Source organism: Chelonia mydas, chromosome 5 (genome assembly GCF_015237465.2).
Source record: "Chelonia mydas isolate rCheMyd1 chromosome 5, rCheMyd1.pri.v2, whole genome shotgun sequence".
NCBI classification, from domain to species: domain Eukaryota; kingdom Metazoa; phylum Chordata; order Testudines; family Cheloniidae; genus Chelonia; species Chelonia mydas.
Window position 1 is genome coordinate 974,176 of NC_051245.2, and position 14,801 is coordinate 988,976.

At 64.9% G+C, this 14,801-nt stretch overlaps 1 protein-coding gene across 3 annotated transcripts in view; it reads left to right on the forward strand.

Annotated features, from left to right (window-relative positions):
• NPR2 (natriuretic peptide receptor 2) overlaps window positions 1–14,801 on the forward strand; it is a 53,742-nt gene that overhangs the window by 21,019 nt on the left and 17,922 nt on the right. For all 3 annotated transcript variants that reach the window (XM_037902738.2, XM_037902739.2, XM_037902740.2), the window contains exons 3-7: window positions 6,253–6,366; window positions 11,252–11,387; window positions 11,734–11,828; window positions 12,200–12,332; window positions 12,855–12,939. In XM_037902738.2, the coding sequence (XP_037758666.1) occupies window positions 6,253–6,366; window positions 11,252–11,387; window positions 11,734–11,828; window positions 12,200–12,332; window positions 12,855–12,939 (563 nt within the window). The remainder of the gene's footprint in view (window positions 1–6,252; window positions 6,367–11,251; window positions 11,388–11,733; window positions 11,829–12,199; window positions 12,333–12,854; window positions 12,940–14,801) is intronic.

A 14,801-nucleotide genomic window follows, 5' to 3' on the forward strand; every position in this document is an offset into this window, starting at 1 on the left:
GCCATGCTCAGGGCAGCGCTCCGTGGGTAGGTGTCCCAGCGTGAGCTCGCATCGTCCAGCATCACGCTGGCTTTTGGGAAATGGTGGTGGTGCGACATGGGGCAGAGGTGACTGGTGCAGGGGTGACAGGGAGTGAGGCAGCAAGTCCCTAGCATGCGACATCCTCCGAAATGCCACCCCTAGGCTGTAAGTTTTGCACCTTTTTAAAAGTCCCACAGACCCGCCCAGCACCTCACAGTCTGCTGGCTCTGACCGGAGCTCGGAGCCTGCACAGCTCTGCCCTCTTGTCAGACACCCTGCAAATGTGGGACATGCAAGCCTCCATGTTTCCAGAGCTGCAGGAGGAACCGCAGCAACAGGGAACGTGACGATTGCCGTGGGACGTACGAAAACCAGTTCAAGGTTGTTGGTGGTCTTCACGGGACAGCTGCAGACGGTGGAGCTGGGCTGAGAAACAAGCAGTGACCGGGGGGATCGCGTTGCGGCCCAGGTTGGGGACGATGAGCGCTGGCACATTCCTGGAGCTGTGTGCCGTGCTCACCCCAGGCCGCCAGCGCAGTGACCCAGAGCGAGAGCTGCACTGACCGTGGAGAAGCGAGTGGCGATTGCACTGTGGAAGCTTGCAGCACCCCACTGCTGCCGGTCAGTGGGAAATCAGTTTGCAATTGGAAAATGCACAGCGCAGGCCATTGTCATGCGAGCCCCCAGGGCCATTAATAGTCTCCTGTTATGCAGGACCGTGGCTCTTGGCAGCGTGTAGGACATAGTGGCTGGATTTGCAGCTGTGGGGTTCCCGAACCGTGGTGGAGCAATAGACGGCGCGTTTCGCTCTATTTTGGCCCCAGACCACCTTGCCACAGAGCACATCAGCAGAAAGGGCTTTTCCGTGGCTGTGCAACGCTGGTGCACCCCTGGGGACACTTCACCGGCATCAGTGTTGGCTGGTCAGGGGAGGTGCATGACGTGCACATCTTTAGAAGATAGCACTGCTCAGAAAGCTGCAGGCAGGGACTTTCTTTCCCGACCAGGGGATCATCACTGGTGAAGCTGAAATGCCGGTAGTGATCCTGGGGGACCCAGCCTACCCCTTACTCCTCTGGCTCAGGAAGCTGCACACCGGCCCCCTGGACAGCACCGAGGAAAGATACGCCAGTGGAATGTGCTTTTGGTTAAGTGAAGAGACGCTGGTGGTGTTTGCTCACAAGATTGGATCTCAGTGAGAAAAACATCCCAATGGTTAGAGCTGTCTGTTGTGTCCTGCAGAATATCAGTGAGGCACTGGGGAGAAAGCTGCCGCTGGCATGGAGGGGGAGTGGCTGTCTGCTGAGTTTGACCAGCTAGACAGAAGGACTGTGAGAAGAGCTCAGTGCAGAGCTGTGTGGTTGTGGGAGGCCTTGAAAGAGCCCTTTACCAGTGAGCCAGAGCAATGTGGTGTGGGGGACAGTGCTCCAGCTGGCCCTTACGTGTTGGGGCTGTTACAAATTGTGCGGGGGCTGGTGACCATTTCTGATTATAGCAGTTTGTCAGTGGACCTGTTAATTTGGCGCTGCGTGCTGTACCTTTATCATTATGACACCGTGTGTCGCTGAGCCCAAGAATTCTGGTGCCCTGGACAATAACAAGTCGGGGGTGCTTTCAGTAGCACTAGGCCTATTGTATCCTGTGTGGCGAAATAAAAATAAATGGTATTCCCCCAAATCAGATTTTATTGGGTACCAAAACCAGTGCATAGAAACGGTGTGCAATTAAAAACCAGTATGATACAAAGTTAGAAAGAAAGGAACAGAACTAAACAAGGGGAAAGAACATTCTTGTCTCTTTCATCCCGTGTTGGCCACCCATACCGCAGTCGTGGCTCTCTCTCGTCAGTGTACAGGAAGCTGGGCTTGTCCTTGCTGGTTCTCGGGGTGTAGGCGTGCAGGCACCCCTCAGGCGATGTGGACTGTTAAGAGGGCTATAGGGAGGTGCTGCAGTGGAGTTCTCCATGGACTGCAAAGGGAGGAGAGCCCAGGCTTGTTGGCCCTGTATGTCCACAAGAGTCTGCAGCATCTGTGTTTCCTGCCAGAGAAGTCCCATTATGGCCTGGTGCATCTCCCTCTCCTTGGCCTGCTGGGACCCTGGGGCCTTTCTCTTGTCTGCTTTTTCCTTCTCCATACAGTCTGCAGTATTCTCTCTCGGGGCCCTCTGCTCACAGTCGGATGCAGCGCTGGCTTGCAGCATCTCCCTGGATATGGCATCCCGAGTCCTCTTCTTTCTCCTCCTCTTCTGGCTCAGGCGTTCCCCCCAAAGCCGCAGGGGTGGAGCTAGAGCTAAAACACAGGGCGGTACCCTTGTCAGCGTAGTCACAAGCAAAGGTGCAGCAATCCCCTTGCTCCCCTAACATTTTAAACAAGTCTTTCTCATTGCTGCTTGGAGTGAGTGTGCCCAGCTCTGTTCTGCATTCGGAGTCCTGGGGACCCTGGCGGCTGGGGCAGGGGGCAAGGGAATGAGGAGAGAGTTGTATACACACATGGGGCAGTGGCACTGAATACAGGCACTCGAGGGGCCTTGGGGATTTCGGCGGCGCTCTCGCTCACGAGAGGCACAGAGAGCACAGCGGCTGCTCGTGTCCCGAAGCCGGTTTCCTGCAGTGGTACCAGCCGAGCTCATCGCAGACTGGCGTGGGAAGGGGTCCTACTGTGGAGGAAGAAATCGGGCTGCCATCCCGAGAGGCTTTCGGGAGAGGATTGCAGAGTACCTCTGTGAATGTTTCACCGAGAGCTCTGAGGAGGAGTCAAGGAACATCCCTGAGCACATAAATACGCTGCTCCACCGGCCACCCTTGCCTAACTCTACAGGGCAGTGAAAAGCAGATACCAGCTCTCCCTCTGGTCGATGTGTGTTACCTCTTCTAGTACGCGTAAATGAATGAGAAGTGGATGGCTGTGTCCTTTCACAGTGCGGTCCGTCACCACCACTGCATTTAAACTCCATGAGAAATGCATTCACGTTCCTTCCCATGCATCAGGCGCATCCAGGCAGGACTGACTGGCCTGTGGGGAGTCTCAGATGGTCCTGGCTCGTGGCGTAGCAGGACCCACCAGTTGCGTGTCCCTCCTCCTCGTCCTCACTGTTGACAGCAGTGGTCTGCCTCAGGCTCTTGGAGGCATCCAGGGTGGTGGGCGGGGGGGTGTGTGTATGTCTCTGTTGAGGATGGCATGCGGCTCTTTGTATAAGCAGCGGGTCTGTGGCTTGGCATCGGATTGGTTGTTGGCCTCCCTGGCTTCCTGGCACACCCACCACAGCTCCTCTGCTTTCACACGGCACTGCCGCTGGTCTCTGCCGTACCCTTCTCCTGCGTCCCCCAAGCAATCTGCTCACAACTGTCCACGTTTCTGTGGCTGGTCCGTAGCTGTGCTCCCCACAGGCCCGGGAGATCCAGTACCTGTCTGCTCCGGGAAGGAGCGCGTCTGGAGCGCGTCGCTGGCTGGGCGGCTGCACACGACAGTGGAGAGCCGCTAGGCGAGCTGGGCAACCAGGAAAAGCCATTTCAGAAATGTCCGGTGGTTTTTCAGTAGGGAGGTGGGTTCCGGTCTTCGTGACCCCTGGGCAGCCGAGTTCACAGTTGTGACCAGAGTGCTTGTGCTGGGCATTGTGGGACAGCAGCTGGAGGGTTGTTAGGGTCGACATCGTCGTGCTGCATTGACCTGCCTACGTCGCCCGTCGGGGAGGCGGTGTCTGCGTCGCCGTAACAGGGCGCATGCGTGGGCGGGATAGAAATGGAAGTGTCGAGACATGCCTGGCTAGTTCGACACAAGGCAGCTCACAGCAGCCTGACTGGAGTGTAGACAGGCCTTGCTCTCTGCAGACGTAACCACAACTTCCTGGACTTCCCCCTTCTCCGCAGCTTCCTGCTGCTTCTCTCCTGGCATCACCTGATTCCTCTTGGGGGCGCTCAGTCTGCAATCAGGGTGGGCCAGCCCCAGTTCTCCAGCTGTTAAGGGGTGAGCCACCCCGTTATAGGTTCCCTGCAGAAAATCCTGCAGAGCCAGACCCCCGAGGGAGCTCCCCCAGGGCACGCCGTGCTTGGTGATACCTGGCAGCAGTTTATTAGTCACCTGGCACAGCGTGCAGAGGTCCCGAGGTCAGCAGGCAGATGCAGAGGTTCAGACGGGTCAGTCTAGCCAACACCCAGCCAAGCTGCTGTAGAATCCATTTGGGCCCTGGCTCGCTGTCTCGCCCTTTCTTGTTTGTCCCAGGTGCGTGCTCAGGGTCTCTGCACACTCAGCTCTTAGCACCGCCGCCTGGCACCGGTCCCCTGTGCTGCACTCGGGGCTTTGCTCTGCTTCCCTGCAGAGAGGGAGGGGAATCTCCTTCCTCGGTGTTAGCGCTCGGTGCGACGCTCCCGCCAGTGGGCTCCCTTGGCTTTCCGGAGCTGCCCCTCACACGCCTGTGGACTTTATTCCCGTTAATGACTCTGGTTTCGAGCCAGGCTGCTGAGTCAGCACCTCCTCTCTTCCCGTCCACTCAGTGCCTGGCCACGCCAAGGCCAGAGGGAAATGGAGGCACGCTTGGGGTCATAAAAATATTACCAAAATTCCCCCATGTCCCAGGCCGGGCACTGGGCTGGGGTTGGGCCTACGCCAGCTCGGGGCCGGGGGGCAGGGGTTGGGCCAGTGGTGAGCTGGAGCCGGTTGTTAAATTTAGAAGCCCCTTTAGAACCGGTGGTTCCGCGAGGGAGAGCCGGCTCTAAAAGGGCTTCTAAATTTAACCACCGGCCAAAAGTGGCGCCTTAGGCGCTGACTCCGGGGGTGCTCCGGGGCTGGAGCCCCCACGGGGAAAATTTGGTGGGTGCAGAGCCCCCACCGGCAGCTCCCCGCCCCTGCTCCCCCCCCAGCTACGCTCCCCCGCCCCTAGGAGCCAGAGGGACCTGCCGGAGGCTTCCCGGGAGCTGCCCCAGGTAAGCGCCGCCGGGACTCCCCACCTCGCCCCCCGGCAGGTGCCTCTGGCTCTTAGGGGTGGGGTGGGCACCCACTATGGTGGCCCACGAGACCCTCCTGCCCGGCTCTGGGGGCAGTCAGGGGACAGGGGAGGGGGGTGGATGGGGCAGGAGTCCCGGGGGACAGGGCTGGGCAACGACCCCCTCGTGGGGTGAGGAGGGAACCGGTTGTTAAGATTTTGGCAGCTCATCACTGGTTGGGCCTATGCACGGTCAGGGCTGGGGGTCAGGGGTTGGGCCGATGCCAGGCTGGGGGTCAGGGGTCGGGGCTGCACCAGGGCTTCCAGGTCCATGCCTGGGGTCAGGTTTGGGGGCCCCCACAAAAGCCATTCCTGCTTCAGTGAGCAGGACACAGGGCAGTGGGCGCCCACCCGTGGGGGGGATTCTGGGAGACCCCAGGGGGACACGTGGTGTCAGACCCACAGGACCGGTGCTATGACCCCAGCTTTGGAACAGCTTCTGCAAGGATCCCATCCTGTACCAGGCACCCTAGGGTGTCACTCTTCCCCAGGGTGAGCCACGCGGCCTCTCCGCCTCCTTCAGCAGGACCACTGGGCCTGCAGCCCCCCTGCTCCGCTCCGCGAGTCCCTCTGAGGCAGACCCTGAGAGGGAGACCTGTCCACCTTGGGGAGCAGCGCGCCCTTCGGCCAGCGTCTGCAGGGACACAGCCGGTGTGAGCAGACAGTCGGGGTCATTAGTCAACTCGCACACAGCACGGAAAGTCCTTGCTTAGAAAGTTCCAGCCGGTCAGGTCGGCCCAGAGCCCCACGCCTAGCCCCTGACTGCCGTGTCCCAGTCGGTGTGTGCCCCCAGCCCTCAGCAGCCAGCCCTGAACCAGCCCCTGGCACCTCCCCAGCCCTTTGTTCTCCAGCTGGGCAAATGCTGCTTGGCTTCCTGGTGAGAGGCAGCCGTCCATGGCCGCTGGTTGCTAGGTATCAAAGTCCCGGTGACTGGGGTTGCCATTGTCGTCTCACAAACTACCTGGATATGGGGCCCAAGCCCCATACTGCTGGGAGCCATCCACACCTGAGTCTCTGAGCCGCTGCAGAGAGCACCACGCCTTTCTACCCACTAGATAACAGTGCGGCACACAGGGGAAACTGAGGCACACATAGATTGCATAAAAATGTTACAGAAAATTCCCATGTGGTCACCCCTGGGGCCCTGAGACAGAACACCCCTCTCTGAGCAGGGCTGTCGCCCTCTCCTCCCTGGCCCCAGCAGGGTGGGCTCGCTGCTGGGTATGAAGCTGTGGCCTGTGCTTTGCCTTGCAGACGGTGCTGGTGATCACCTACCATGAACCCCAGAACCCCGAGTACCAGCACTTCCAGACCCAGCTGATCCTGCGAGCCAAGGAGGAGTTCAAGGTGGAGCTCGGCTACTCGCTGGTAAGTGGGCTCGGCCTGCCTGTGCGTGTACCGGGGCTGCTGTCTGCCTGGCACCTTCCCGCGCACACACCTCCCCCCGCAGGCCCTGAGGATTCCCCGCTCGGCAGTGCTGGCAGCTGGGAAACAGCTGGGTCCCGGCCAGTTCCCATCCCACCCACCTGCCCCGCTCCGGGAAACCTCTCCCAGGGCTCCGAGCAGGAAGGGAACAGCCTGGTAGAAGCAAAGGGCCCTTCTGGCTGTGCCAAGGGCCAGCAGGGGCCGCAGCTGGCCTGTTTGCGCCGGGGGATCTAGGGTCCCCACCCGGCCCCCGTTCACAATAGGAGATCTAGGGGCCCCATCCAGCCCCCATTCACACCAGGGGAATCTAGGGGCCCCGCCTGGCCTGTTCGCGCTGGGGGATCTAGGGGCCCCACCTGGCCCATTCACACTGGGGGCTCTAGGGGCCCCGCCCAGCCCTCGTTCACAGCGGGGTATCTCGGGGCCCCACCCAGCCCCCATTCCTGGCAGTGCTTCTCCGCGAGCCCCAGCCATCGAGGTCTGTGCTGTGGGGCTGCAGGGTCTTGTTCACACGTGCATGGCACTGGTTGAACTTGTAGGAAGCCCTTACACACACAGTCCCTTACACAAGTGCACACTGCCCTTACAAACAAACGCTGTCCTTACGTGTGTGCACACTGTCCTTACACACACACGCTGCCCTTACGTGTGTGCACACTGTCCTTACACACACACGCTGCCCTTACGTGTGTGCACACTGTCCTTACACACACACGCTGCCCTTACGTGTGTGCACACTGTCCTTACACACACACACTGCCCTTACACGTGTGTACGCTGCCCTTATGCACACATGCTGCCCTTACACGTGTGCACACTGCCCTGACACACACAGCCCTGCCCTTATATGCACACACACATACACGCATGCACTGCCCTTATATGTACGCTGATTGTACATGCACACGGACCCTTATGCACACACACACACACACTGCCCGTACGTGCACATTGACCTTACACACACGCTGTCCTGGTATGTGTGCACACTGTCCCTATGCATGCACACCCTGCCCTGACATGCAGGTGTACACCTGCACTCTGCCCTTATATACATGTACACACGCAGAGTGCCCTTATGCGCACGTACACTCACTGTACACGAGCGCTGTCCTTATATGCACACCCACACCTACGGACCGTACACGCACACGGCCCTTGTGCGTGCACACACGTACACTGACTACACGAGCACTGCTCTTATGCACACTCAGCCCTGCCCTTATACGCACACGTACACACGCACGCCGCCCTTGCCTACTCACACACGTACACTGAGCATACATGCCCAGTGACCATACGCACACACAGTGCTGTTATCCACATGCATGCACACGCCAGTGAGCTGCTCCACACGCGCGGCGTCCCGGAGCCCGGGGGCCAGGCAGAGCCGTGGCTGCCAGCCTGTCTCTGGCCCGCCAACCCCAAGCAGCAGTGGGAGCTCCCCCAGGCTCTGTCACTCACTGAGGACTGGCCCTGGGGATGCCCCTACAAGGGCAGCATGGGCTGGCCCTGCCGGCAGGGCTCACGGAGTTACAGCCGTGGCCGTGCCTCTGACTGTGGTGCAGGCAGGCGGAGGCTGAGGGCTGCTGCTCAGGGCCTGGGTTTAGGAAGGCTCCGAGAGTGTCGCTTAGCAACCTCCTGGACTCGGCAGGGGCGACGCGTGCGGTCGAATCTGGCACGCGGCAGCGGGAGTCTCTTGGGCTGTCGCTCTGTGCAGTGCCGGTTGTGCACGTGGGGCGGGGGTGGCTGCTCGTGAGAGCCTCTCTCCCCTCTCCCGTGCCACGAGGACAAGGAAGTTCGAGGGAAACCAAGGGGCAGCAACGTTACAGCTGATCAAAGGAAATGCACAACGTGTGATCGACCTGCGGAACTCTCCGCCACAAGGTGTCACTGAGGCTGCAAGCCCAGGGAAGGCTCAGCTATTTCTGTGGTGAATGAAACCAGCCAGACTCTCACATGTGCACAAGATTAAAAACAGTTTGGAAGGGACCCGTGCCTCGCAGTGAGGGGGCTGCCGTCCCCTCCTTGGGGCGTGGGGCTGGCCCAGGGCTGTGGCAGGCTCAGCTCCTCAGCGGGGCGTTGGCTTCTGTGGCTCAGGTAGCAGCATGAGTTGCTTAACTTCTCTGTCTTTATGAACAACGGGAATTGCCTGGTGATGCCGTTTGCTGAGATCCCTCCTATGAGGGCAGCCCGTGCTGCAGAGGGGATACTCTCGGGGTTTAGCCCCATTCTGTGAAGGTCCTGCTTTGAGCTGGACCCCAGACTCCACTGCCCTGTGGCCAGGTGGCGGGGAGTCACTCCTCAGACAGGAAGCTGGAGTCTGTAGTCGTCTCAGGGTCCGCCTGCACAGCAAAGCAAAGCCCCTGGCTGGCCCGTGCCAGCCGACTTGGGCCATGGGGCTTGGGCTGCGGGGTTGTTTCCTGCTGTGTGGATTCTGCAGCCTGAGCTCTGGGATCCTCCCACCCCGCAGGGCCCAGAGCCCGGGGCTCCAGCCACAGCAATGACACAGCCCCGCAGCCCAGCCAGCTGGCATGGGCCAGTCGTGGGTGTTTCTTCGCTGTGTAGACAGACCTTTCGAAGCTTCCCCGTGGGGCTGGGCTGGTGGGTGGCCGAGGTCCCCAGGCTGCGGTGGAATGACTGGAGCCGAGGGAGCCGGGGGTTGCCCTTGCTGTTGGTGAGTCTCTGGAGCGTGGCTGGATTGGCGGCACTCCCAGTTTGGCTGGGCTGAGCTGGGAGCCCAGCCAGCTGCAGTTGGGCTGGGCAGGGCCCTGGGGTGCCTGCCCGGCAGACCCCGGTCCCCCAGGTTATGGGTGCAGCACTGTGACGGGCGACGCTCAGGCTGCAGCACTGCCTGGCTCCTGTGTCGGAGATGCCCGCTCCCCTGGGGTTGCCCGAGGGGAGGGCGCGGACACTCCCCGCCCAAGGAGCCAGCTCACGGCTGCACAGCAATGACAGGGGCAGGGGCTGGGGACAGCTCCAGCGAGGGAGCCAGGCTAGCTGGGCCAGAGGCCAGGAAACTCCAGGGCTCAGTGCCTGGGGGCAGATCTCCTCTGCCAAGCAATCTCTGGAGTGAGATTTGGGAAGCTGCCCTCTCCCCCAACCCCTGCTGTCCCCAAGGACCCTGTGCTGCCCCCCAAGTGTGACCCCATGGAGCTGGGGTGGGTTCCCCTGCTGCCTGCTGGTGTGGCCCAGGACAAGCCAGGGGTCTGGTGGTGCCCTGGGGAACGTGTGGGGAGCCCACGGCTGTGTGCAGGCCCCAGGCACCTCCCACTGGGAGCTTGGACAGAGAGACGGCAGCTGCTTGGGGGGGGCTGTACGGGCCGTGTCGGGGATCAGGGCTGGGGGCCCGTGTAGGGGATCAGGGCTGTACGGGCCGTGTAGGGGATCAGGGCTGGGGGGCCCGTGTCGGGGATCAGGGCTGTACGGGCCGTGTCGGGGCTCAGGGCTGGGGGCCCGTGTAGGGGCTCAGGGCTGTACGGGCCGTGTCGGGGATCAGGGCTGGGGGGCCCGTGGCGGGGATCAGGGCTGTACGGGCCGTGGCGGGGATCAGGGCTGGGGGGGCCGTGTCGGGGATCAGGGCTGTACGGGCCGTGGTGGGGATCAGGGCTGGGGGCCCGTGTCGGGGATCAGGGCTGGGGGGGCCGTGTCGGGGATCAGGGCTGGGGGGGGCCGTGTCGGGGATCAGGGCTGTACGGGCTGTGGTGGGGATCAGGGCTGGGGGGGCCGTGGCGGGGATCAGGGCTGGGGGGGCCGTGTAGGGGATCAGGGCTATACGGGCCGTGTCGGGGATCAGGGCTGGGGGGCCGTGTCGGGGATCAGGGCTGGGGGGGCCGTGTCGGGGATCAGGGCTGTACGGGCTGTGGTGGGGATCAGGGCTGGGGGGGCCGTGGCGGGGATCAGGGCTGGGGGGGCCGTGTAGGGGATCAGGGCTATACGGGCCGTGTCGGGGATCAGGGCTGGGGGGCCGTGTCGGGGATCAGGGCTGGGGGGGCCGTGTCAGGGATCAGGGCTGTACGGGCCGTGGCGGGGATCAGGGCTGGGGGGGCCGTGTCGGGGATCAGGGCTGTACGGGCCGTGTCGGGGATCAGGGCTGGGGGGGCCGTGTCGGGGATCAGAGCTATACAGGCCGTGTCGGGGATCAGGGCTGGGGGGGCCGTGTCGGGGATCAGGGCTGGGGGGGCCGTGTCGGGGATCGGGGGTGTACGGGCCGTGGCGGGGATCGGGGCTGTACGGGCCGTGTCGGGGATCGGGGCTGGGGGGCCGTGTCGGGGATCGGGGCTGGGGGCCGTGGCGGGGATTGGGGCTGGGGGCCGTGGCGGGGATCAGGGCTGTACGGGCCGTGGCAGGGATCAGGGCTGGGGGGCCGTGGCGGGGATCAGAGCTATACAGGCCGTGTCGGGGATCAGGGCTGTACGGGCCGTGGCGGGGATCAGGGCTGGGGGGCCGTGTCGGGGATCAGAGCTATACAGGCCGTGTCGGGGATCAGGGCTGGGGGCCGTGGCGGGGATCGGGGCTGTACGGGCCGTGTCGGGGATCGGGGCTGGGGGCCATGGCGGGGATCGGGGCTGTACGGGCCGTGTCAGGGATCAGGGCTGTACGGGCCGTGTCGGGGATCAGGGCTGGGGGCCGTGTCGGGGATCAGGGCTGTACGGGCCGTGTCGGGGATCGGGGCTGGGGGCCGTGTCGGGGATCGGGGCTGTACGGGCCGTGGCGGGGATCAGGGCTGGGGGCCGTGCTGGGGATCGGCGCTGTGCCGGGTGCGGGGCTGTCTCTGGTCAGGCACCGGGGCGGGCGCAGGGCTCTGATGACTCTCTCCCGCGGGCAGATGAACCTGGTGGCCGGCTGCTTCTACGACGGCGTGCTGCTCTACGCCATGGCTCTGAACGAGACGCTGGCCGAGGGCGGCTCCAAGAAGGACGGCACCCGCATCGTGCAGAAGATGCGGGACCGGAAGTTCCAGGGTACCGGCCTGGGGGGCCTGTGCGGGGAGGGAGATACCAGCCCAGGTGCTCTGGCTGGCACGGGCCGCTTCCCCCTCGCTGTCCCAGCAGCGTTTTGCCAGGGCAGCCGGGGCCTGTGCTGGCCCCCGTGGGCGTGCTCGGGCTCAGCGCCCGGCCTGGCACACTAGTTGCCGGGGGACGGGGACAAGCAGCCCCAGGCCCAGCTGCTGCTCGTCGGAGTTCGGGAGAGGAGCTGGTGCCGAGCGCTCACTGGTCAGGAGGGGACCCCCGCACCCCTACCCCCACCCCCTGCCTCTGCCTCTGCCTCTCCAGCCCCAGGTCGCTCACCCCTGCCCCTCCCTTCCAGGGGTCACCGGACTCGTGAGCATGGACAGCAACAACGACCGGGACACGGACTTCAGTCTGTGGGTGATGGGCGACCCCGAGAGCGGGGAGTACGAGGTGGGTGCAGCCCCAAGCCACGGGGGCTCCAGAGTCCACAGGACTGTCCCAGCTGCGGAGCCACCTTCCAGGGCAGGGCTGGGAGCAGGAGCTGACCCTGCCATGGGCTTTGGGGGAGGGAGATGCAGCAGGGTCAGTGCCCCCGGCAGGGGTCGGAGGGATCTGGGGGGACAAAGCGGGTGCATGGGGGAGGGGGAGGCTTAGTGACTCCCGTGCTCTGGGCTGTTGGGGGGTTGCTCGTCAAGGAAGGGGGTGCGTAGAGGGGTGGGGGATGTGCTGGTATTGGCCTGAGGGGGGCTGGTGGCCTGGTGTGGGAGGGGTCGCTGTGGAGCAGCGCCGCAGAGGCCCGGCTGTGCCCTCTCTCCGTGCAGGTGGCAGGGCACTACGTGGGCGCGGAGAAGAAGCTGAACTGGCTGGGGAGGCCCATTCACTGGGTGAAGGGGGTCCCCCCCCTCGACAACCCCCCCTGCGTCTTCGATGTGGATGATCCCTCCTGTGATAAAAGTGGGTGTGATGGGGAGCTGGCTGGGCCTGCACCCCTGCCCTGGGCAGTCTGCGTCCTGCTGGGCCTCTCTCCTGAGCCCCCGGCATCCCTGCCTCCCGTTCAGCCTGTCCCTGGGGATGGGCGGGTTGGGGCCCTGCATCCCTCTGCCCCAGCAGCATCTGGACTGGAAGGCGCCTGCCCCACATGCAGGAAAATACCCAGCTAAGCCGGGAGCCTTGGGGCTGCAGGCCTCCTGCTCCCCTGCCAGGTCTTGGGCTGCCCGCCCTCCTGAGCCCCCCACCTCTCCTTACGGGTTGACACGCCTCCCCTTCCCCGGATCCATCCCCGGATCTCTGAGCATGGGGAGCTCTGTCAGGTCTCTGGCTGCTGCCCTCAGGGCTGGGGTTTGGGCCCATCGGGCACCGGGCAGCACATGCTGGGTGCCCCGAGGGAAGGGCTGAGCATTTGACAGAGCAGGACAGGGTCTGGGGGCTCCCTGTGGGGAGTCCTGCCCCCTCTAACGAGCTCTCCGCTCTCTCCAGCCCCACTCTCCACGCTGGCCATCGTGGCGCTGGGCACCGGCCTCACCCTCGTCATGTTTGGAATCTCCAGCTTCCTGATTTTCAGGTGAGATGGCTGTACACAGCCATGGCATCCTGCTCCCGGGGCCCAGCCATGGCACCCTGCTCCCGGGACCCAGCCTGGCGCTCTGCTCCCGGAACCCAGCCTGGTGCTCTGCTCCCGGAACCCAGCCTGGTGCTCTGCTCCCGGGACCCAGCCTTGTGCCCTGCTCCCGGGGCCCAGCCACGGCACCCTGCTCCCGGGACCCAGCCTGGCGCTCTGCTCCCGGGACCCAGCCTGGTGCTCTGCTCCCGGAACCCAGCCTGGTGCTCTGCTCCCGGGACCCAGCCTTGTGCCCTGCTCCCGGGGCCCAGCCACGGCACCCTGCTCCCGGGGCCCAGCCACGGCACCCTGCTCCCGGGGCCCAGCCACGGCACCCTGCTCCCGGGGCCCAGCCACGGCACCCTGCTCCCGGGGCCCAGCCACGGCACCCTGCTCCCGGGACCCAGCCTGGTGCTCTGCTCCCGGGGCCCAGCCACGGCATCCTGCTCCCGGGGCCCAGCCACGGCACCCTGCTCCCGGGACCCAGCCTGGCGCTCTGCTCCCGGGACCCAGCCTGGCGCTCTGCTCCCGGGACCCAGCCTGGCGCTCTGCTCCCGGGACCCAGCCATGGCACCCTGCTCCCAGGGCCCCACCCAGGCACCCTGCTCCTGGGGCCCAGCCATGGCACCCTGCTCCCGGGGCCCAGCCATGGCACCCTGCTCCCGGGACCCAGCCTGGCGCTCTGCTCCCGGGACCCAGCCTGGCGCTCTGCTCCCGGGACCCAGCCTGGCACCCTGCTCCCGGGACCCAGCCTGGCGCTCTGCTCCCGGGACCCAGCCACGGCACCCTGCTCCCGGGGCCCAGCCATGGCACCCTGCTCCCGGGACCCAGCCTGGTGCTCTGCTCCCGGGACCCAGCCTGGTGCTCTGCTCCCGGGGCCCAGCCATGGCACCCTGCTCCCAGGGCCCCACCCAGGCACCCTGCTCCCGGGGCTCAGCCACGGCACCCTGCTCCCGGGGCCCAGCCATGGCACCCTGCTCCCGGGACCCAGCCTGGCGCTCTGCTCCCGGGACCCAGCCTGGCACTCTGCTCCCGGGACCCAGCCTGGCGCTCTGCTCCCGGGACCCAGCCTGGCACCCTGCTCCCGGGACCCAGCCTGGCGCTCTGCTCCCGGGACCCAGCCTGGCGCTCTGCTCCCGGGGCCCAGCCATGGCACCCTGCTCCCGGGACCCAGCCTGGTGCTCTGCTCCCGGGACCCAGCCTGGTGCTCTGCTCCCGGGGCCCAGCCATGGCACCCTGCTCCCAGGGCCCCACCCAGGCACCCTGCTCCCGGGGCTCAGCCACGGCACCCTGCTCCCGGGGCCCAGCCACGGCACCCTGCTCCCGGGACCCAGCCTGGCGCTCTGCTCCCGGGACCCAGCCTGGCGCTCTGCTCCCGGGGCCCAGCCATGGCACCCTGCTCCCGGGACCCAGCCTGGTGCTCTGCTCCCGGGACCCAGCCTGGTGCTCTGCTCCCGGGGCCCAGCCATGGCACCCTGCTCCCAGGGCCCCACCCAGGCACCCTGCTCCCGGGGCTCAGCCACGGCACCCTGCTCCCGGGGCCCAGCCACGGCACCCTGCTCCCGGGGCCCAGCCACGGCACCCTGCTCCCGGGGCCCAACCACGGCACCCTGCTCCCGGGGCCCAACCACGGCACCCTGCTCCCGGGACCCAGCCTGGCGCTCTGCTCCCGGGACCCAGCCTGGCGCCCTGCTCCCGGGGCCCAGCCATGGCACCCTGCTCCCGGGACCCAGCCTGGTGCTCTGCTCCCGGGACCCAGCCTGGTGCTCTGCTCCCGGGGCCCAGCCATGGCACCCTGCTCCCGGGACCCAGCCTGGTGCTCTGCT